This window comes from Crocodylus siamensis, chromosome 7 (genome assembly GCF_052110815.1).
Source record: "Crocodylus siamensis isolate JL-2025a chromosome 7, ASM5211081v1, whole genome shotgun sequence".
Taxonomy (NCBI): Eukaryota; Metazoa; Chordata; order Crocodylia; family Crocodylidae; genus Crocodylus; species Crocodylus siamensis.
In genome coordinates this window covers 88,098,978-88,120,898 of record NC_143401.1, presented here as the reverse complement: position 1 = coordinate 88,120,898, position 21,921 = coordinate 88,098,978, and the positions used below count along the sequence as shown (strand labels likewise).

At 40.0% G+C, this 21,921-nt stretch overlaps 1 protein-coding gene across 5 annotated transcripts in view; it reads left to right on the top strand.

The window, feature by feature from the left end:
- The window catches only part of ATRNL1 (attractin like 1), a 1,104,086-nt gene that overhangs the window by 283,916 nt on the left and 798,249 nt on the right, over positions 1-21,921 (top strand). For all 5 annotated transcript variants that reach the window (XM_090056522.1, XM_090056523.1, XM_090056521.1 and 2 more), the window contains exons 16-17: positions 14,239-14,452; positions 16,819-17,007. In XM_090056522.1, coding sequence (XP_089912648.1) covers positions 14,239-14,452; positions 16,819-17,007 — 403 coding nt within the window. The remainder of the gene's footprint in view (positions 1-14,238; positions 14,453-16,818; positions 17,008-21,921) is intronic.

Below are 21,921 nucleotides of genomic sequence, written 5' to 3'. Positions count from 1 at the left end.
TGTCCCTAGGCCTGGAGTGTCCTTGCTGTGTAAAGGCATATTTTAGGCGGGCCAGGTGGGCATTATGAGTGTTCTCTGGTCAGATGCAGTGCTGTTTGAGGGCCTGACTATAGGTGACTGAGAACTTTTTGACGTGCTTGAGATGATTGCTAGTGTTGTGATGCTAGTGGTGATCTGTAGGTATTCTGTATATAGTGCAGTTTTTTAGAAACTTTTCCTTCAGGTGCCTCAGAGGTTGGCATACTGAGAAATCATCTTTGTGCCCATAGCTATGCCCCTGGTTTGGAGAGAGTGATGACAGTTGAAGGTAAAAGTTGTGGGTGAGGATGAAGTGGATGCTTGTGTGAAACATGTTGTTGCTAATCTGAGGGTATTCCATGTTCTATTCTTTAAATATTTTTTCTCCTGTTGATGTTTATTATGGTCTTTTCAGCAAGCCGCAAAATGTATAACTCATTGTATAGAGCAGGAATATTCAACTGCTGGCCCATGTGGTTCATGTGACCCCTGAAGGGTTAATGTATGGTGTTCAGGCTCATGTCCAGCCATCACTGCCTCTTTCAGTGGCTGGGAGGGGGTTGGAGTGCTTGAGCTACATGAGTGGCAAAGAAGGAGCAGAACTACCCATGTCACACTGTAGGTGGGCAGTATGTGTGGCTGAGAGAGGGGTGGCGCTGGGCTGCTTATGCAGAGGGGAGGGGAGGGGAACTAGACTGCCCACACTGTGTGCGCAATGGAAGGGTGGGGCACTGGGCTGCCCACATAGTAGGCACCAAGGGGATATTCCTGTGGTATGTGGCCTCATGGTGCTTTGGCTTCTGCTTGCCCAGAATTTGGACACCCCTGGTATAGAGGAATAATGTATCATATGTGTTGCAAAATGCAGGAGGAAAAGCGAAAAGAAGTGTACTTTTCTTCCTGTAAGCACTTTATAGAAATCTCCAATCTACAGTAAAGGTACCAGATATTAGGGCTGTGCAAAGCTTTGGTCCCTCATTTGATTTGGCAGACATTTGACCTGATTCAGTGGCCAAATCCCTGAATCTGAATAGACTCAGGAGACCCTTTAATGTCTCTGAATCAGTTCAGAAAGATTTGGCGATTCAGACATAGACACAGCTTTAAATGTTTTTTCTACCTACCTCAAGGTAGCAGGCAGCTTGTGAATGCTGCGATGCTGGGGAGGATGGAGTGTCCTTCAGGAGCACGGGGGGGGCTCCCCAGTACACTGGGCAGCAGACCCAGAAGTGGACCAGAAGCACTTCCGGCCCACTTCTTGGTCCACCATGGACTAGTGCCCCTGGCTCAGCGAGTAGTGCCTTCTGGGTCTGGGTACTTCTGGTCCACTTTTGGGTTCGCTGCTGAGCACCTGGGGGGCCCTCCTGTGGGATGCTCCATCTGCCCTACCATTGCGGCATTCACGAGCTGTGCCTGGTACCTCAAGATGCATAGAAAAAACATTTTAAAGCTGTGTCTGTGTCCGAATAGCTGATTCTCCGAATCAGCATCAAATCTTTAGATTCGGATTTGGCCGAATAGAATCGGGGACAGTGATCCGAATCAACAAATTGAATCACGGCTCCCAATCTGGCCCATATCCAAAGCTGAATTGAATACGACCCATTTCACACATCCCTTCCAGATAGTTATTTTCAAATTGTCTGTCCTTTTAAAACATGTTTAAAAGTATACCTGCCATTCAGTTAGTGAGTCTGTATTGCAGTATTCCCCATCTCTAGTTCCAGGTATCCTGAAGAAAGTCCTACATTCTTTTGTTAGGTAGCACAATGTTTCTAATCTAAATTTTATTGACATTTTACATCATATTTGTGCAGGCAGCTCCCTTTTATTGGTTACTCTGTGTTTTCTTCTCTTTCTAATGGTACTGCCTTGTTATGCCTTTCATTTGAATGCTTAGTCAATTCTTTCAGCTTTTTCTCTGTTTATTGTTGTTTCTGTTGCCGTGACTGTCCTCCAGTTCATTGTCAGAATGACTGCTTTCCTGTATCCTCCAGTAATGGATGGGCAGTCTTTGGATGCCTAAAAACAGAAACCTCAAATCTAGAAAAATTAAACATAGTATGGTTCTGTGCATTTTGCTTGAAAATCTATATAATTATTTGTGTAAAGTAATTTAAGAAAACCCACAGGGCTCTTGAAATGAATTCCAGCAGGAATAATTATTCATCTTCTCTTAGACAGAAGCTGGGAACATCTTATTTTGTTTAGTCCCCCAGAACTTACATAATTGATTGCAAAAATAAAATAAAACAAAATAAGATAAAATAGTGGGAGAAAAATGGGGAAATCTATGATACTGGATGCATCTACACATACAATTAACACAACACAATAAACTCCAGAGCCGTTTGAGCCAGTGTACACTGCTCCCAGGCTCAGTGTCTACATTTGCATCCAGGACAGCAGCAGTTTGAGCCAGGGTGGAGCCATCCCTGGGCTGGCAGGGGGAACAGAGGGACAGCCCGAGGTTTTGGGTGGTGGTGTTGGGAGGCTGGCGGGAGCCAGGGGTCTGGCCCTCAGCTGGCTGCCGTGGCCAGGTGCAATTTGCATGGGGCCGTTACAGTCTACAGGTGCGTTTGATCCCACGTAATGGCTCAGTTGTAAGATAGTACCACCTCTGACAGTACTATTGTATGGCAAAATTAATTTACTGTGTGCCAATACCAGCGCACATGTAGACTATGATGCTTTACTGTGGAGCTAATTAGTCTAGTCTGCAGTGAGGTGAATGTCTAGATGTGCACATTGGCTGCATCCACATGAGTGTGGACATTTTTTTCCCCCAGGAACAAGAAGCAGAGGTATGCCTCGTGCCACTGTTACCTGTCCCCGGGGAATGCCTGTGCTATACGCCCTCTGGGTTACCTGGGTGGGGGAGGAGAAACTGGGGACAAAGGCAGTGCTGGACTCAGCAGCCTTACTTGGTCCACAGTGCTGGACTCAGCAGCCTTACTTGGGGTCCTGGTGGCCTCCTGGAGATGCAGCAGTGGCAATCCTGCTGCTCGGAGCCTGGCCGGCAGCCAGAGTGCGACTCCAGCCAGCCAGTCTCCAGTTTAGGGCAACACATGCTGTCCTGTGTGCGCTGCTCTGCTTTTTTGTATTTTTGTTTATTTATTTGCAGGTGTTTTGACCCCAGGATCTTCAGGGGTCACCCCTCCCTGTGCTGCTACCTTGCAGTGCGGAGAACAGCTGTATGTGTGGTATGTGGCGCTGCAGACCTGTCTGCGGCGCCACATACTTCCCAGCCTCACTCGTCTAGACACAGCCGCTGTGACCTGGAGCATCATCTAAAGCCATTGTTATGTCTAAAAGAATTGCAATTGTGAAGTCTAATTTATATTGTGAGCTTCTTGAAGAAAAGTGACAATGAGTGTGTTTTCTCAGTATCACTCACTGGATAATGAGATATTTCATTTTTATTATTTATCTCTCACGTTAAGAATTAATGCACAGTTAAAAGAACAATTTCCATCTTCTTTCACACAATTGTATAAATGCTAATTACACTAATTGGAAGGAAATTGGAGTATGAAAATATGGAATAAGCAAAGAATGCTTTTCCCTAGATTGTACATTGTTTCAGCATCCTATTCACTTCTTTAATATAGCTAGAGTATTACCAGGTTACATTTTGCTTTGCGGAATAAGCCAATGGAAATAACTAATTGGAATATTCAGTACAAATTAGTCTGTTAGTATGCAGTATATAATTGCAGTTCTGATTTTCTGTTGGAAAGAGAAAGCTCTCTCCAGCAAATTGTACTTAACAGTTTTTGAAGCATTATACCTTACCATCAGTATGGATTTCTCCCTTAAAAACATTTTTGACAACCTGCTATCAGTTGTGCAGAAGATTATACTAAAAACTGAAGAAACCTTGACCAATTGGATTTTAAGTACAGACTGAATATAGCTTGCTAACAGGTCCTCTGTGTTTGAAAGAAAGGAATATAGAAAGAAACAGATGAGAGGAGAAACAGTCTAAAGAATGGTTCCATGTCTCAGATGGTTTTGTGTGATAGAGCTAGGGATTATTTAAAGATATGTTTTACAGTGCTAGTGAGTATTTTGCAAAGTCACTGCAAAATCCTAAAATTAGGTCAGAAAGTTTGTCTTGTGGTTTTCTGGTTTGTTTGATTTGTCAAAGACTCTTGCTTTTATACTTTTTATAAACTTTTTTTTCTTAATTTCTAGGATTTTTCACCTGTGTCCAGAGCATTTATAATGTTTGGCCAGAAAAAACGTGTTTCATTAGGAAATACTTAGCTGCTGTTTACTGTCTTTTAGATGATCTGCATGGTACTTATAGCAAGAAAAATCATAATTTGGAAGGCATTACTTTGATATTCTTCTGCTAGGAATTCATTAAAATAGGCTTTCCTTTTCAGATCGTGCTGACCACCCATATTCTGAAAATCAGTGCCTGAAATTGGGTATTCTGAAATGTCGGTACCCACAAACTCTTCATAATTTAAAAAAAATATTAGTCTGTTCCTTTAAGTAACTACAGGAAAATGCAGTAAAATTCATAGTCTCCTTTCAGCATTGTCACGAAGAAAAAGATATATAAAATACTCTCTCTGGAAAAGAACATTACTCTGTCACTAAAATAATTCCTAAGGCCTATAAAGGATAACTAACAGTAATATGTGGTCTCAAAACTAGTCTTTACTTTGGAGAATTTGTGTGTATGAGACAATGCACAGATAAAATTACACCCTTTAACTCTTTCTGATTTTGCAAGCATAAAATAAATATCCAACAGTGTTGATGGTAAGCCATGTTATTTTAAATAATAATGCTGCCATAAAATTGCATAGATCTAAGTAAAATGACTTTATATAGATGAAGTTGAGAGTCTCAGTAAAAGGATTCAAGTTGTGCTGTCAGAGTAAATGGTGAATAGTATTATATGCATGAAAATGGTAGCTTTACGGTACTTATGGATAGACATTAGTGAAAGGTAATATAGGTCTGTCATTTAGTCAGACAGATACAGAAGTGTTTGGGTGAATACTGTGCCCAAACTTTGAATAGCTGCTATTTTAATTAATGAAACTTTTAAATGATTCATAGATTTTCCTTTATGGGCTTAGGAAAACTGTTTTTAATTAAAACACCCCCTTCTCCCTTAATTTAGATGCTTCTGTTTTATAGTTGGTAGGGTTGGAAGGGACCTGAGCAAATCATCAAATCTGACCCCCTGCCATGGCAGGAAAGGGTACTGGGGTCAAACGACCCCGGCAAGGTGTTCATCTAGCCTCCTCTTAAAGACCCCCAGGGTAGGAGCCTGCACCACTTCTCTTGGAAGTTGGTTCCAGATCCTAGCCGACCTGACTGTGACTTAGCACCTCCTGATGTCTAGTCTGAATCTACCCTCTGCCAGCTTGTGACCGTTATTTCTAGTGACTCCTGGTAGTGCTCGGGGGAACAGGGACTCCCCCAATGCCTGCTGGTCCCCTCTGACCAGTTTGTAAACAGCCACTAGGTCCCGCCTCGGCCTTCTCTTGTGGATGCTGAACAGGTTCAGGTCCCGTAGCCTCCCTTCACAGGGCCTGCCCTGCTGCCCCCTGATCATATGAATGGCCTTCCTCTGGACCCACTCCATGTTGTCCACATCCTTCCTGAAGTGCGGCGCCCAGAACTGGACGCAGTACTCCAGCTGCGGCCTGACCAGTGCATAGAGGGGGAGGATCACCTCCTTGGACCTGCTCAAGATGCGTCTGTGGATGCATGACAAGGTGCGGTTGGCCTTCCTGACTGCATCCCCACACTGCTGGCCTATGTTCATCTTGGCATCAGTGATGACTCCAAGATCCTTTTCTGCCTCTGCACTGACGAGAAGGGAGTTCCCCAGCCTGTAGTTATGCTGCTGGTTCTTCCTCCCCAGGTGCAGCACCTTGCACTTGTCAGTGTTGAAACCCATCCTCTTCTCATCCGCCCACCCCTGTAACCTGTCTAGGTCTGATTGCAGCCTATTTCTCTCTTCTTAGCATGCCACTTCTCCCCACATCTTAGTGTGGTCTGCGAATTTGAACAAGGTGCTTTTTACCCCATCATCCAAGTCGCTGATGAAGATGTTGAACAGTGTGGGCCTGAGGACCGAGCCCTGGGGGACCCCACTGCCCACATCCCTCCAGGTTGAAAATGACTCGTCCATCACTGCTCTCTGGGTGCGACCCTCCAGCCAACTGGTGATCCATTTGACTGTGTAGGTGTCGACACCACAGTCCCCCAGTTTTTTAATGAGAATGGGGTGAGAGACGGTGTCGAAGGCCTTCCTAAAGTCCAGAAAGACTATATCCACTGCTACCCCTGCATCTAAGGGTTTTGTGACCTGGTCATAGAAGTCCACCGGGTTGGTCTGACAGGACCTGCCTCTAATGAACCCGTGTTGGTTGCCCCTAAGTATAATCTTTCCTGCTGGCCCCTCGTGGACATGCGCCAGGATAATTCTCTTAAAAAGCTTGCCCAGGATCAAGGTCAGACTAACTGGCCTACAGTTTCCCAGGTCCTCCTTCCTCCCTTTTTTGGAAGATGGGAACCACATTGGCCTTTTTCCAGTCCTCTGACACCACACCAGAGCACTGTGAGTGCTTGTAAAGCTGTGCCAGGGGTCCTGCAATGACCTCTGCTAATTCTCTCAGCACTCTGGGGTGGAGATCATCAGGACCAGTTGATTTAAATCAGCTGTTCAGACAGTAGTATCTCAAAAATTGGTTGTGTATGTTATCTACCCATGGGCTGTTGCATGCTGTTATTACCAGCTTACCTGAATAATCTTATATGATTGTCCTTTTGTCACAAGTGTAGTCTCTTGTATTGCAGTGTAGCACAGTAGTTCTCCTTCAAAGGGTCGTCCGTATGTAGGCCACTTTGGTACGCATGAAATATTGAATTCTTTCAAATAGTAGTGTCTACTGGGGCTTCTACCTGCCTGCCTTCCAGCGCCCCATAGCAAAGAACATAAAGGGCAGTGTAGTGAACTTCGCAGTTCTTCCTTACTACCTTGAGCTGTAACCTGAAAACCCTCCAATGTCTACATCTCTTGCAGTCATTCCCATCCTTATCTGTTAGTTGTATTTGGTTTCCTAGTTAAACTTGCATTCCAATTTGTAAGACTGATGGCAAAAAAAAAAAAGGCTGGACAAAAAAAGTAAGCAGGAAGAAGACTGTAGAATAGCCTTCCCCTCCCCGCGATGCAATGCATTTGAAATTTCCAGGATTAAGATACTCTCCTTCTAGACGGATATTCCCATCATTTAATAAGAAGTGAAAGTGCTTCGTCTGATTTCGTAAACAAATATATAACCCTAGTACTCTGAGGCCAGATACAGACACTACAATTTTACTGGTATAAGTAATTAGAAACCAGTCTATACCTGTAACAGAACAGAAGTTTGGCACACACAGACTGATTTAAAAATGGTGAAACCTGATCTAAGATTGGACTGCCCCCTCTCCCCTCCCGTCAAAGGCAAATGTATCCTCTGTTCACTACCGATGTAAACTAATCTGCTTACAGAAAGTTGTGCAACCTAGATGGATTCTGCCCCAAGCTATTTGAATATCTATTCCTTGCCTATATATACCATGTCCCAAAAAATCTCAGAAGTGAGGAGATGCCTCTTGAAGCTATTTCTCAGAGAGATATCTATAGAGGCTTATGTAGTTCTCGTAGGGTAGGATACTGAAAATCTACCCAGGGCACAGATTGGTCCAGTAAAAGATATCACCCACAATGGTCCTTGCCCCTTACATAATTCCTGTACCATCACAGCTGCAGTATCAGTCCAATACTGCTAAGAGCATGGGAATACATAGTGCTTAGAATGGTTTAAATGCCATTTAAACCTGAAGTCATCAGGTATACAAACCTGTTAAATTGCTTTGAATTTATCTGGAGCAGTTTAAAAGTGTACCTGGCGAATCAAAGGCTGTGAACTTCACTTTCATGTGTGAACACCAAATGTTGTGTGTCCGTCCTCCAAGCATCCCACACTGCATCATTCTTCACCTGCTCTCACACATGCTGTTACAGTTGGTCGCTCTGGCATGTGTCCAGATCTCTGCCCCTTTTTTCCCTTTTGTTGGCATTTTTATCAATGAGCTCTCTTGCATTGTTTGTTCAGTAAAAGCTATCTTTCTAACCACCAGCTGTCTCCCCACTCAACCAGAGCCCCTTATTATGTCCCTCCACCCCTTAGAACCAAAAGCCATGGGACCAAGCACTCTCCCCCTTGGCGCCCCCCACCCTCCCCACCAAGCCTTTCAGACAATTACACTACAGACTTTGGTCATTTGGAAGCTTTCAAAGTTTATTGAACTTCCAGTTAGAAAAGAAGGGGCGCGTCTACACAGGTCCCTATGATGCCATCATTTAGTACTTCCTTTAGGCACATGGTTATTTTTAGCCACTACATCACTATAGTGGTGTGCTATGGTGATGTAGCTGTGGCGTCATGGTTTGTGCCTGCTGACGTTGTCTCCATAGCACTTTGCTATGACAATATAATGTCTCATGTAGGTGTGCCCAAGGGAAGCAAATAAGTGAAACCCCAGTCGCAGATCACTCACTCCTTGGAGACCCCAGAATACGGGTGCAGACACTTGCCCTTTTCCCCCCACCCTTTTGCTCACTGTGAAGCTGGGCTCACTTCCACCTCCTGCTGTCAGAGTCACAGCACTTGAAACAATTATGTATTGGTTCCTAATCATGTTGGAACGGTTCTGTTAAGTGTATCTGTAGCCCAAAAGTTATTAGACTTTGTTGAGTTTTGAGGAGTGAAGAGATCCATCTCATGGTCTAGGGTTCATTTGGTATCAAAAAAGTTTCATTCTTTGTCTACAGAGTCCGTAAGGACTCCCTTGATCCAAACCTTGGAGGAGAGGGAAAAAAAAAAAAGGTAGACCTTGCTGACATCTCAAAATGGACTTCAGCACAGCTCTCTGAAGTTTCCTGCTGATGCCAGCATTGAAGCACTTGGCCTAATCATGGCAATTTTAGTTGACATAATGCTTCAGGAGAAGCTCTGCAGACCTCTGTCCATCCTGTTTGTTTCTTCCCAGTGAAATGGCAATGCAAATGCATAAAATTTTGTTGGGATCAGCTAGGGACCTATGGTGCACCTTCCTTCCAAGGGCATGAGCACTTTTACAGTCATCCGGTGCCCGATCCTTGCTAATAGCTGATGTCCATCCAACTAGAAGCAGGAAGGACCACCCAAGTCAATTGTATGGAGCAACAATTTGAAAAAGCTTAACCTCTTCAGATGAAAGACAGGTTTCTGAGCCATCTTTTGCAGATTCACCTATAAAACTACGAGGCTTCCTGACTATATACGATTCCTGATTTTGGATTGATCATAAGTATTCATGAAAATCACAAAGTGGAGCTCAGGTTCCTGGTAGTAGAGGAGAATCGACTTTAGCTTTCAGGAGGCCTGGAACTAGAGAATCATGGACCAGTGGCTTTGGTGGTATTGGATAAAGAGTACTCCATACAGTCATTCTGCTAACCTTCGGAGACTCTTCTCACAAGACGTTTGAAGAAATTTAGTAGATCCTTATTTGCAGTCTGTAATAGAGGAATAAGTGCCCATGGGTTTCTATGGCAGGAATTTTTACACTCATTTTTAACTTCCTTAAAAAAAAAAGTGAAGTTGACATCCCATTCTGGACATTTGACAGTGAAAAGAAAGCCTTCTTTTGCTTTAAGTTTGAGCTGGTAATAGCATTGTCTGTAATTAACCCCTTAAATCCTCAGAAGTCGTTTTCAAGTTTTGACTTGAAAGATGCCTATTTCCATATCACCATTCACCCAGCGCATAAGAATTTTTTAAAGTTCCTGGTGGAAATGAATCATTAGCAATAAAGAAGCTTTCCTTTAGATTCTACATACCTTCAGTTTAATACTTTCAGTGTCAAGCAATTGGTTCAGCTAGCGAAATAAGATGTCCTCAGTTACTAAATCATTGGCTAATTTAGAGATAGTTATCTCAGTATGTAAACTGCTCTTTTTAAGCAGCGCTTCTAGGTCTTCAGTTTAACAATTAAATCCATTCTCTTTCTACTTGTATCATAGAGTTCATAGGAGCAGTGTTGTATTTCTGAGCAGCAAAAGCCTACATACTGTTCCTCACCAGTATGGGTCTTATACATCGGCTGTAGACTCTCTTTAAAATATCATTCAGGTCACCTCATGCTTGTGAACTACATGGCCTCCATGTCTGTATTACACTTTTCTTGGTTTCACTATTTTGTATTCCAGTCCCACCCACACAGGATACATACACATCAGAAATGGAACACATGAAGAAGGATCAAGTGATCTATCTATCTGCTTGCCTGTCTAACACTTGCCTGCTTCTGTGGCTCCTAACCCTGATGTAGCTGAGAGTTTACCAATCTTTTATATATTTATTCCAACAACATGACTAGTTTAAGCAAGAATCATAGTTATGATCACCATTTTAAATTAAAAATATTTAAGTCCATTTGATAGCAATACAAATTAATGGATGTAGAATTGTAATTACAAAACAGGTACTGAACACATGCAGTGGCAGTGAAAATCTCTTCACTTCAATTTTGTCCATATTCTTCAACTTAAATTAGTTTCTCCAGTGTGATTTCTTTCCCAATAGAACTACACCATGAAACAAAATTTGGAGGTGAACTCCATTAAGGTAACCATTTGTTAAAGAACTCTAATATTTAAATTTATGAATTTCCATTTTAGATAATATTTATAAAATCTAACCTACAAAAGCCTATAAGGTCACATACTATGGGTAGTGCTACAAGTAAAGAATTCTTATACAATGTCAAATTTCTAAGACCAAAAAGGTATTTTATACTTAATAAATGTTACTGTGTTCCTTCCTTGTACATTTTGAAATGGTGAGGAGATTTTGATATTATTTTTCAAACTTATGATAAATACCAGTAATTACCATTTATGGCACTTATGCATCTCATGTAAGCATTTGTGCACAATAATTTTTTTGGCTTTTGTTGTTGTTGTTTTTTTTTTGGAACTTTGTCCATCATTAAATAAACTTAAAGAAATCTGTCAAATTGATTTTGGGTGACTTCATTTAAGTTTCTAGAATTATTTTAAGGATAAACTTAATTCATTTTTTCTTGTTCAAGGGCATGACTAACTGTCTAGGCTACCTATATTTTTCTACTTGCCTGGACAAATGAATAGATGGCTCTGTCCAATGTGGAGCTGAATTAAATATTTTGAAAAAGCCTGTTGCATGTGCAGCTTTTATATAAAAGTGTGTAAATAATATTTGCCCGCAAAGTAATAGATAGATTTTATTGCACCACTGAATACATGGTTTTACTGAACTACTGTGCAGTGTTGTGTATGTAAGAGTTATAAAACCTTCCTCTTCATGTTTTTAAGTTAGAAGTTATTTTGGAGGATAAATGGTCTTTTTTATAAATGACAAAATAAAAAAGGACTTATTTTAGATCAGTGGTTCTCAGCCAGAGGGCCATGGATCCCTGGAGTGGCACAAGATCTGTTTCAGGGTGCAACACATATTGGCCCTGTTAGATGTGCAAGCACATACACATGATTCACACGATAAACCCAGAGATTTTATACAGGAACCCATGGTGTTAGAAACATTTTAATCCGTTGTGGACTTTTTGAGTTCTTTGCAATAGAATTACTTCATATTTTTTCTGTAGTCAAAAAAAGAAGAAAAGCTAGGTGAGAGCTGGTATATTCTGAGGTGTGCCTTGAGTTGAACAAGGGATTCCTTGAAGGTTAAAACAGTTTATAACTATTTTTCTAGGTGTATCTATAATGTTAGTAGCTATTTTGAGTTTTGTCTTTTGAACCACTCATGTATATATTGAGATAATGATTGGGGTTAATGAGTTGGGTTGGGTTGAGTTGATGTCGGTTAATAGTTAGGTTTCTTTGAGAAGTATTTAAACTAACAATATGTACTCCCATCTTTTGACATAATATTCAAGATATACGTATTCTCGTTTATTAGCTCCACTTCTGTGAAGTTGGCTTAGAGCAGGGTTTTCAACCTTTTAAAATCAAAGTGCCCCCAGTGGCCAGATGTGGAGCAGGGGGTGGGGTGGGGGTTGCATGTGGCTGGACACAGAGCAGGGAGGCGGGGACAGCACACGAGCGGGCAGGGATAGAGTGCCACCACCTCCCAGGAGCAGGACTGGGGTGGGGCAGGGAAACTCAGTGGGCTGGGGTGAGGGCAGCGGCGCCCCTCTATGGAGTGGGGAAGCTCACCAGGCTAGTGGATGGCGGCAGTGACCACTGTGTGCAAGGTTCCCCACCCCGAAGAGGAGTACCACTGCCCTTGCCCTGCTCCTGGGAGGTGGTGGTTCTCCTTCCCCGCCTGCCCCCATGTACCTCCTATGACTAGGTACCCCTGGGGGTATGTGTACCTTCAGTTGACAACCCCTGGCCTAGAGCATTAGACATGGACAGGGATTTGCCTGGGCCATCTAGGGTTAAGAAAAACACTGGCTGGGGCTGGTTGGTTGTGAATCGAGGAGTATATTTCATCTGCAACTGAGTCTGCGTGGGATATGGAAGAGAGTAAAAGCTTTCCTAATTCTGGGGTCAGCTGTAGGGGGAATTATATATGTTCAGTAGTTAGTAAAAGACGTTTTCAACTTGAGCTCAGCAGCTGATTTCTCCATTGATTTTTAAATATTATCTAAATCTTTTATAAGCCAAATGCACATTCCTAACTCGCAAAAGTTTCATTTTTCTAAAATAATAATAATGCTATCCTGAGTGATATACAATTAAGATATCCTTTGACAGTTCTAAAAAATGTAATTTGGTTTTGTTGGATACTTTTCCCCGTGGAATCAGTTTGGCATGTATTTGGTTACCCATTATTATTATTAATAATATCTTATAATTATAGAATATTACCAAATACCTTCTATTTTAAATAGGCCTCTAGTATTTTTAAGCAAGTAAAATGAAAAAAGTTTTAAGAATTTATAATGCTTTAAGAAGATAAACTGAGATTTTTGTAAATCTTTGAAAATGAATTGTTTAAATAAAGAGCAATATTTGTCTAAGTTATTTACATTATTTAGCTTAATTGAGATCTATTTGTTTTATGCAAATACACTTCTATAATTTAAGCTGTAATTCTGATAGTGATGTTCCTGTGATGAGTATCTTCCAGAAACAAACCAAAGGAGGACACTAGGAGGACATTATGATTAAGGCACTATACTAAGATTCAGGAGATATACAGGGTTTATTTTTCAACTTTTCTAAAGACTTCCTGGGTAATGCTGAACAAATCAGTTTATTCACTTTGTCTCTATCCCTCATCTGTAAAAAAAGGATCTCATGATACTTCCTTAATCCACAGAGATAATGTGAGGATAAATATATTAATGTTTGCAAGCTGCTCGGATTTTACTGTGAAGAGGGTCATATCAATACTAAGATTTATTTCTTTGAATATTCCTGTCTCTGTGATCATTATTGCAGGAATAATATAAAAATGGTGAAGATGCCCAATACTTGTGTTTATGTGGAATGCAGTTTTATTGGTGTGTATTTTTTGAGGACTAATGCACTTACACATTCACTCATCGGGTTGTTTGACATGTAACTCTTACAATCAGCTTATAATTAATAATTGTGTGGGAGTTAGTTTCTGTTAATGGAATAAACTGGTAACAGTGTTAATTTAGTTCTCACAGTTGCTAAGGGATGTCCAGCTCCTCGGTCATTATTAATAGTATAACCTTAATAGAATATTCATCCCATTTATGCCTACTGAACCTTATTTCTATGAGTTGAACCTGATTTGCATGTATTTCCATTATCCATTTCCCCCTAGCAGTTAATGACCATTAACATAACCATTAAAAAACCAATTTTATTTTGAGTTTTTTTAGGCTTTAGGTTTGTTTTTTAGATATGCTAGAGCTGACAGTGACTGAATAGAAGTATGTCGATTTTTTTTAACAAAATAGGACATGCAGATTTCTTCAGCTTTCAGCAGAATAGATGAATTCAGATGAAACTTGTATTGACAAAACTACATATTCCAAAGATGTGCAAGCAGTGTGGAAATCACTATTAATGCACTCTGAATGCAGTTTTGAAGTATTGAGCTCAAGCCAAAACCAACAAGCATTATTTGTTGTATTTGACAAAGTGTTTCATGTTTTTCTCCTTTTGTTTCACAGAAAATTTCACCTTGGGTAGGTTTACGCAAGATCAACATCTCCTATTGGGGATGGGATGATATGTCTCCTTTTACAAACACAACACTGCAGTGGCTTCCTGGAGAACCAAATGACTCTGGATTCTGTGCCTATCTAGAAAGAGCAGAGGTGGCGGGCCTGAAAGCAAACCCATGCACTGCTATGGCAGATGGTCTTGTCTGTGAAAAACCTGTTGGTGAGCAACCTTTTGTACCAAAATATTGTTATTAGACTGATGGAACAATCTGTTGTTTGGGGTTGTCATATGGTACAGCAGGAACGTTGGAAAAGTTCTAGTAAATAACTGCAGGAAGGTTTTACTTTAATGTTTCAAAAAATGCGAGGCCTTTTAATCTTGGAAAAAATGATATTTTCAAAAGCAGTATGTTTTTCTTTGAGAACTATCCCACCTGGTATAGTGTGCATCATACCAGTTCTTTTAGCTGTGATTTCCAATAGAGAATTAATGCTGTTATGTTTGAGCTTCTAATGTGAGATGTTGTGCAGCCGTTGCGTTTAACAAGGCTGATGCTGCTAATATGCATTTAATTACTGAACACCACGTAACTTCACAGATTCTCCATTTTAGTCGTGCAGAAGAGTTCCAAAACCAGAGATTCTGTACATATCTTCTCTCTGGCCAATGTATAAAGGGCTCAATTCTAGATTATAGCAGCAGAATGTAGTTTGCGACTTTAATAACGTTTAGCTGAGACTTAGCTGAGAATTTGGAAGAGAAATTGTCAATTGTCATTCCTGGGAAAGGAGATCTACTGTTGCCCGCAGTGTTTAAAAATTAACAGGTTACATTGCCACCCAAAGAATCTTCATTCTCCTGGTACAAGTTGTCCCCATACAGGTGTTTTCTCTGTTTTTCATGGAGGAAACATGGCCCCTCCACAAGAAAAATCTTTAACTTTGTCACCTGGAGAGAGTTTCTCTTGCTAGATAAACCCCTGTATGCTTGACTCCTCCATGATCAGGAGGAGTCCAGCTGCTGCTGCTGCTCTCCCAGGTTTCCCCAAACTGGGGGAGTAACCAGTTGACTTCTGGAGGTCTGCGACTTCTGACTAGCGTTCTAAAATCTTACGTTGTCAAACGTGTCAAGTTATGTAATTAAAAGACATTCCTGCCAGATTCTTAATTTCTTATGAACAAGAAGTTTCACTCCTATTCCAAATAGCAGTGGCATTCACAAAGTAAATGTATACAGCTGTCTTCTTTGTCTCTGTCCCTTACAATACTGTTTACTCTGTAGTAACAGATGCAGTAATCTGCGGGATTTTCTCTCGCTAGGAAGAGCAAACAGCTGCAGCTACATCATAAAGGTTGATGTTAGGTATCTGTGGAATTCAGATGAAAAACTCCTGTGTTAGAGTATTTTCAAAGAACAACATCTGAATCTGCACCTGTTACTGATACCAGTTTCATTTGATATTGAACTGTTTCAGGGGTAATGGATATCAGGATACATAAGGGTACCTGGGTAAATATTTTGAGTTCAATCACTTTGTATTTGTTTTTGAGTTTTAGCATACTGTCTTGAATTTGTGTGTACAGTGAGATAAATTCTGAATTAGTGCCTCAGTTTTCACCTGTCTTTGTGCTCCTAAATTATTTTCAGTGTTGCCTTAGCAGGGCTGAGGAAGGACGTTTATTTGCTAGATAAAAAACTTGTTTTGAATAAAGTAATACAAAAAGTACATATAATAATACCTATGCGGGATTAGGTCAAATTTATCACAGAAACATTTGCAAGACACTTTTGTTAAAGAAAAATATAACTATATATTTTTATGTTCTCTACTTAAGCATTACAGTACTCCTGCTAGTGCTCACTTTACAGTTTTATTTTGAATAAAGCAAACAGTTTTTTCCAGTACAGCTTTTCAGCGTTAACAGGGACCACTAAGTTAGAATGCTGTTTTATAGTAAAACTTGTTGGTATACTAAATGATGGGTTTTTGTTGTTGTCTTGTCTTTGTATTTGCATTGACAGTCTTTATATACCCCCGGGGCAGGTTTTCATTTGACAAACAGCATGCTTATGTAAGATGCACTTAGGTAAGATGCAGAATGTTTAAGGGAAAATATATCACCGGTAAAAGAAATAACTGTGGTTTATGCACTATTTAAAGAGAGCAGCAGAATCAGAAGGTCACAGATTGCTATACCCGGTACAGTATGTTGAATCATATTTTATGTAATATATGTGCAGGTAACTAAATTGGCATTACTGAGCAATGAATACTAAATTTACTTATGCTGTGCATAAGTAAAATTACTATAATCTCTTTTAGATGAAATCTTTGCAGCTATTATGTGACTGAGGATGACTACACAAAGGAATATTGAGAGCTACATAGTAATTTTTGTAAAAGCTCATTTGTATTTATATACTTCACCATGAGTATGGCTTAAATTGTTCTGTGTTAAACAAGAAACCTGTCACTCTTATTTTAATAAGTGCTAGGGCGTAATGTTAAAAGTAAAAAAAAAAAAAAAAAAGACTGGGTTTGTATTAAATATATACTTTATTTCTGTTTTGTTTTTTTTTTCCAGTTAGCCCCAATCAAAATGCTAGACCATGCAAAAAACCATGTTCCCTGAGAACTACATGTTCCAACTGCACAAGTAACGGAATGGAGTGTATGTGGTGTAGCAGTACAAAACGCTGCGTTGACTCAAATGCCTATATAATCTCCTTCCCATATGGACAGTGCCTAGAGTGGCAGACAGCCACCTGCTCTCGTAAGTATTTAAGTGGAAGGAAGACTCTTTAACTATAGCGTGATTAATTTTTTCACCTAATAAAAACAATACACCTTTGAATAAAATCCCATAGCCTTAGGAAAGAAAAGTTTATTTAAGATGGCATTATGTAACCTATTAATGTCAGCAATTGATATTTTGTGCAAGTTTTGTTTATCAAGGTATAGTATTGAAGAGTTTTGATGGTAAGGATACTATTCATTCTTTTAAAAGAGTCAATTCATGGTTTCTTGTTTAATATGAGGAAGAAATTCTTGGTTTTTGCACTGTATTATTTACCTCCAGAGTCACTGTTGTAACATGCAGAACAGATGCTCCTGGATGAAAATTAAATGTGGATAAAATTAAGAACAATAGCATATATTTCAGATACTCAAAAATCAAGTTGTTTAAAAAAATAAGGAGAATTTCTAAACTGCCGCTTCTGGGACCCTGAGATATTTTTGTTAGCAGAACAAGAGAAGTCCACTTTCCTATCTAGGGAGAATTGTAAATTTTCAGCGAAGGGATAATGATTGCTGCAGAAATCAATTAGCTGAGTTGCTAGCAGGAGCCTTGCCTATGATGCTTTTTTAAAGCATGGTTTCAGTTCTAAAAAAAGGGTCTGATTCAGGTGCGAGGTGAGGACTAGGACTGCTTGAACAACCCTTGTTTCCATGTATGCTTCCAGACCCTGCCTTTAGACGCTGGTTCAGGGCAAGCTGGCCTTGTTAAGGATGAAGTGTTAAGGAATGATGTGTGATTTCCTCTCATTTGCAATAGAGTAGCCTATAAAGGGATTGATAATGCTGTAAATATGCAAAGGTTTTAAACTTTGGTACATATTTTCTTCTATAACAATCGAGGAAAGTCTTTTTGTTTGTTTCAAAATGAGAAATTAAAATAAAAACGTTCCAACAAATATTAATTTTAAAATGACAGCATAAACCCACAAGACCAACAATTTGGAGGTAAAAAATGCCTTTATTTTTAACAATGACATGAATTGTAGATGGAAAATTAGCTTTCACTTTGTACTTTCTGTTTTTTCCTTGGCTTGTGTTATAACTACACTTAAATAACTTGCACGTTTTGCTTGTATTTGAAAACAACCATGTGCCTTTTATTTGTGCAGGGATAACAGAAGTACTGTGTTTTAATTTAGTTGTCATTCAAGGCAGGTCTGTAAAATTTTATATTAAATAAACCAAATGGGATTTGCTGCATGTCAGTTCAATATCATATAGAAGTGCCTTTCCCTGAAATTGTGTTCTCTATCTAGCCAATAAAAAAAAAATTGAATTTCCATGAGCAGGCATTTTATCAGCCTTAAAGCATTTGAAATTTTGAGCAGAAAGCAAGAAAATGAATATCCAAATCTGATTTTTTGCTAATTATGTAAAAAAACCTCCAGGAGATAGATTATTTATTACTACTAACATATATATTTAATTAATACGGTATAAATAATATAAATAGGCTTTTCCACTTGTTAAGTATGTTTAGTTTTTATTTCTTGTTTGTTTAAAGCATAGTTTTCAATTATAGCTTAATAAAAGAAATAATACGTCTACATTTAATTATTGTGTTATGACTCAGTGCTGGATATTTGAGTGTTTAACTCTATACCAAAGGGCAACTTGACACAAGCATTCATGGGTTAAAAGACACAAAATATCACATTGAATGAATGCAGATGAAGACTGCTAATTTATTTTCACAGCATAGAAGAGAAATGAAGAGCGCTGTTCTATTGATGATATTTAGTCATTTTAAGACCTGCATGCCAGAAAAATATCCTTCCACTCTTTATCACAACTTCAAAGTATTACAATCTGAGAATGAATTACTAGTGGCTGGGTACTCATGGCTGGCCTATAAGGGTTCAGAAAAGAGATTGTCCTCCTCCAGTGTAAATCTCCCTCTACACCTTGTTCCTTTCTACTTTTGTTCTTTTCAGCTTTACAAACCATTGTAACTACATAGAACATCAAACGTTTTTCATGTTTTGACTGCTTCCTTCCCTCTCTTGAAGACCAAAGGTTGAAGGGCAGCTATTAAGTACAGGAGTTGTTGCTTGGCTGCCTGCATCTCAGTGGTGTCTTGGAAGTGAATCATGTGGTATTCCTGTAAAGACAAGGCAGCTCTTTGAGACTGGTGTTGTGCATATTTCTGCAACTGCCACTGTCTACTGCATTAACCATAAGCAGGGATCCGGTCCAAAGATCTATTCCATTACTGACAACGGGCATAGACTTACCAGACTGACCCTGAAAAGATAAAAGGCAGCGCCATGTCTTCATCGCGGATGATGTGCGGTGGTGTCCCTCTACTTTTACAGCATTTCTGTATTCATGACTACATTGAAAACACTGGATGTCTGCCAAGAAATTTATGGCCAGCTTTTTATTTCTTCCCCCCAGACAGTGAATACTATCCTTTCTAGCACCAGTAATGATTTTAAATGTATTCACCAGTGGAGTGTAGAGCTGTTCTGTAACAGTTGTCTTTGCATTACTTTTAGCATCCCTGCTGATTTCAGGGGGCATTGTAGTCTCTTAATGTCAGTAATAGTAATATAAACAAACACTCACAAGAATAAATTCCTCTGTCTTAAACTAAGGACCTTGCCTCAAAGAAAGTCCCTGAAAAGCATATATCTGAATGGAAACTACTTCTGAAACTGTATCTACAAAGGGACCATGTGAAACAAAATGCCAGTTCCCTCTAGCAGGTTGTTTTTGGTTTTTTTCCATCATTGTTTCTTATTTAATATTTATAATATTCATGCAGATTATAGTCTCCGTGGTAAAGTTTATGCTCTTTCAAGTGATTGACCCTAGGCACTTTCTACCACGGAAGGGTGTGCACCTTATTCATCTAAGTTTGGAAGGATGCCTGTATCATGTTCATGTGCCTTTCGGCTCTTGGTGTTTGTCACCAAAGGCATAAAGGGTGGAATGCACCTACCAGCTCAAAGTGGAGCTTTCTGCTGCCTTCATTAAGTGCATAGGAACACATTTTTTTGTACAGCTTTAACTTTTTATAGCTTGCTTGACTAGTTATCTAGTTCAGTGCAGTTAATACTACTTTGCTGCTCTTTGGCAATCCGCAAGACTATTTTTAGTAAAATAGTTACTTTGGGTGTCTGTACACGAATGATCAGAGCCTGGGAAATGAGCAGGAACAATTGGAAGTCATAGAACTACAATGTGACTGGAATAAGAGATGGGGTGGGATAGCTCACATGATTTGAGTACAGTCATAGATGGGTACAAACTGTTCAGGAAGGATGGGCAGGAGAGAAGAGGAGGAGAAGTTGATTTTTATGTAAAAGAGCTGTATGATCCCTGAGAGCTCCAGTGTGAAAATGGAGATAGGCCTGTTGAAAGTCTCTGTTTAGGGCCAGAAGGGAGAGCAAGAAGGGTGATGTTGTGATGAGGGTCTGCTGTAGACCACCAGACCAGAAGAATGAGGTGCAAGTAGTTCTTCCTAATATCTAACCTAAACCTATCCTCCCTCAGCTTGTGGCCTTTCTTTCTGGTGACCCCAAGAGGGGCCCTGGTGAACAGACTTTCCCCAAGTCCCTGGACCTGGCTAGCTACCATGTGCTCTGCAGGCTCTTTGTATGGGGTTGCACTGTGGCGGTGGGAAGATCACACCTCTGATGATGTGAGGGAGAGTTGGCTTGCTGCCAGAACTGCTCCCTGGGCAAGTAGAGTTCAGGGGTTAGAAAGTTTGTCCACAGAGAACAGGAGGGTAGGGAAAGGGGGCACTATATCCCGGGAAGCTGGAGGACTGCATCTTGGCTGTCTCATCTCTGGGGAGTGGCCACACATTAATGGAACGTGAGCTGGGTATGAGAGATCAGAGAGAAACCTGCCCTGGAGTGGTTTAACCTTAGCGTGCTTAAAGTACGCTTAAAACTAGTTCCTGTTGTTAATGTGTGGATAATTCATGGGTTAAAAGCCCCAGAAGCTGCCTAAAATTAACGTGTAACAAGTCCACTTCTGTTATGTTTTTTTCTTTTACTCCCACTTCTATTAGAAGTCTGTTCCAGAACCTCACTCCTCTGAGAGTTATAAATCTTATAATTTCCAATCTAAACTTTTCATAGCAAGTTTTTACCTTTTTTTTTTTTCTTGTGCTAGTGTTTTCCATATCATAAATAGCTCTTCTCACACTTCATTCCCTTGATGATGCTAATGGACCCTCTCTGTACGTGCTCTTGTTTGAATTAATCCTTGAGCATCACTGACCAGAAATGTACACAGTATTCCAGATGAGTTTTCACTGGTTCGGTGTACATTAATACTTCTCTGTTTCTAAAGGAAATGCCTTTTCTGATCCATCCTCGGCATTTGCTTATTTCATGATTTCACCACAGTGTTGGCTTAGTCATCTGGTGATTGGCTGATGCACTTTCCTCTTCCACTCCCACACCAACTGCTGAAACTTCCTTAGCCTGATGAAGGGTTTTTGAACCCAAAAGCTTGCTTAGTAATTGTTTTCCAACTATTTAAGTTGGTCTAATAAAAGATATCAGATTCACCCAACGAACCTTGTCTGTGCATGTGTAAAGCACTGCTAGATCTGTGGAAAAAGAAGTTCATTCCTCTGTTGGGTATTGATAGCAATAGTTGAAATTTGATTTTTCTGCTTTGTTCTCCTTTCATAGTCTCAAGACTTCCCCTTTTTGCCTGTGGTATAATGGTCATGTGGCTTCCATAACTATTTGGTTCAATGATGCATGGGACATCCTCTTACCGTAGAGAAACATACTACCAATAACACAAAATATATGTGGATTTAGCATAAGAATTGGAGTAGATTTTGTGTGCGCGCAAATTGTAGTACTCAGTTTTCTGTATACTTATTTTATTTTTGTTTTGTTTTATTGCTATAACCTTTTTT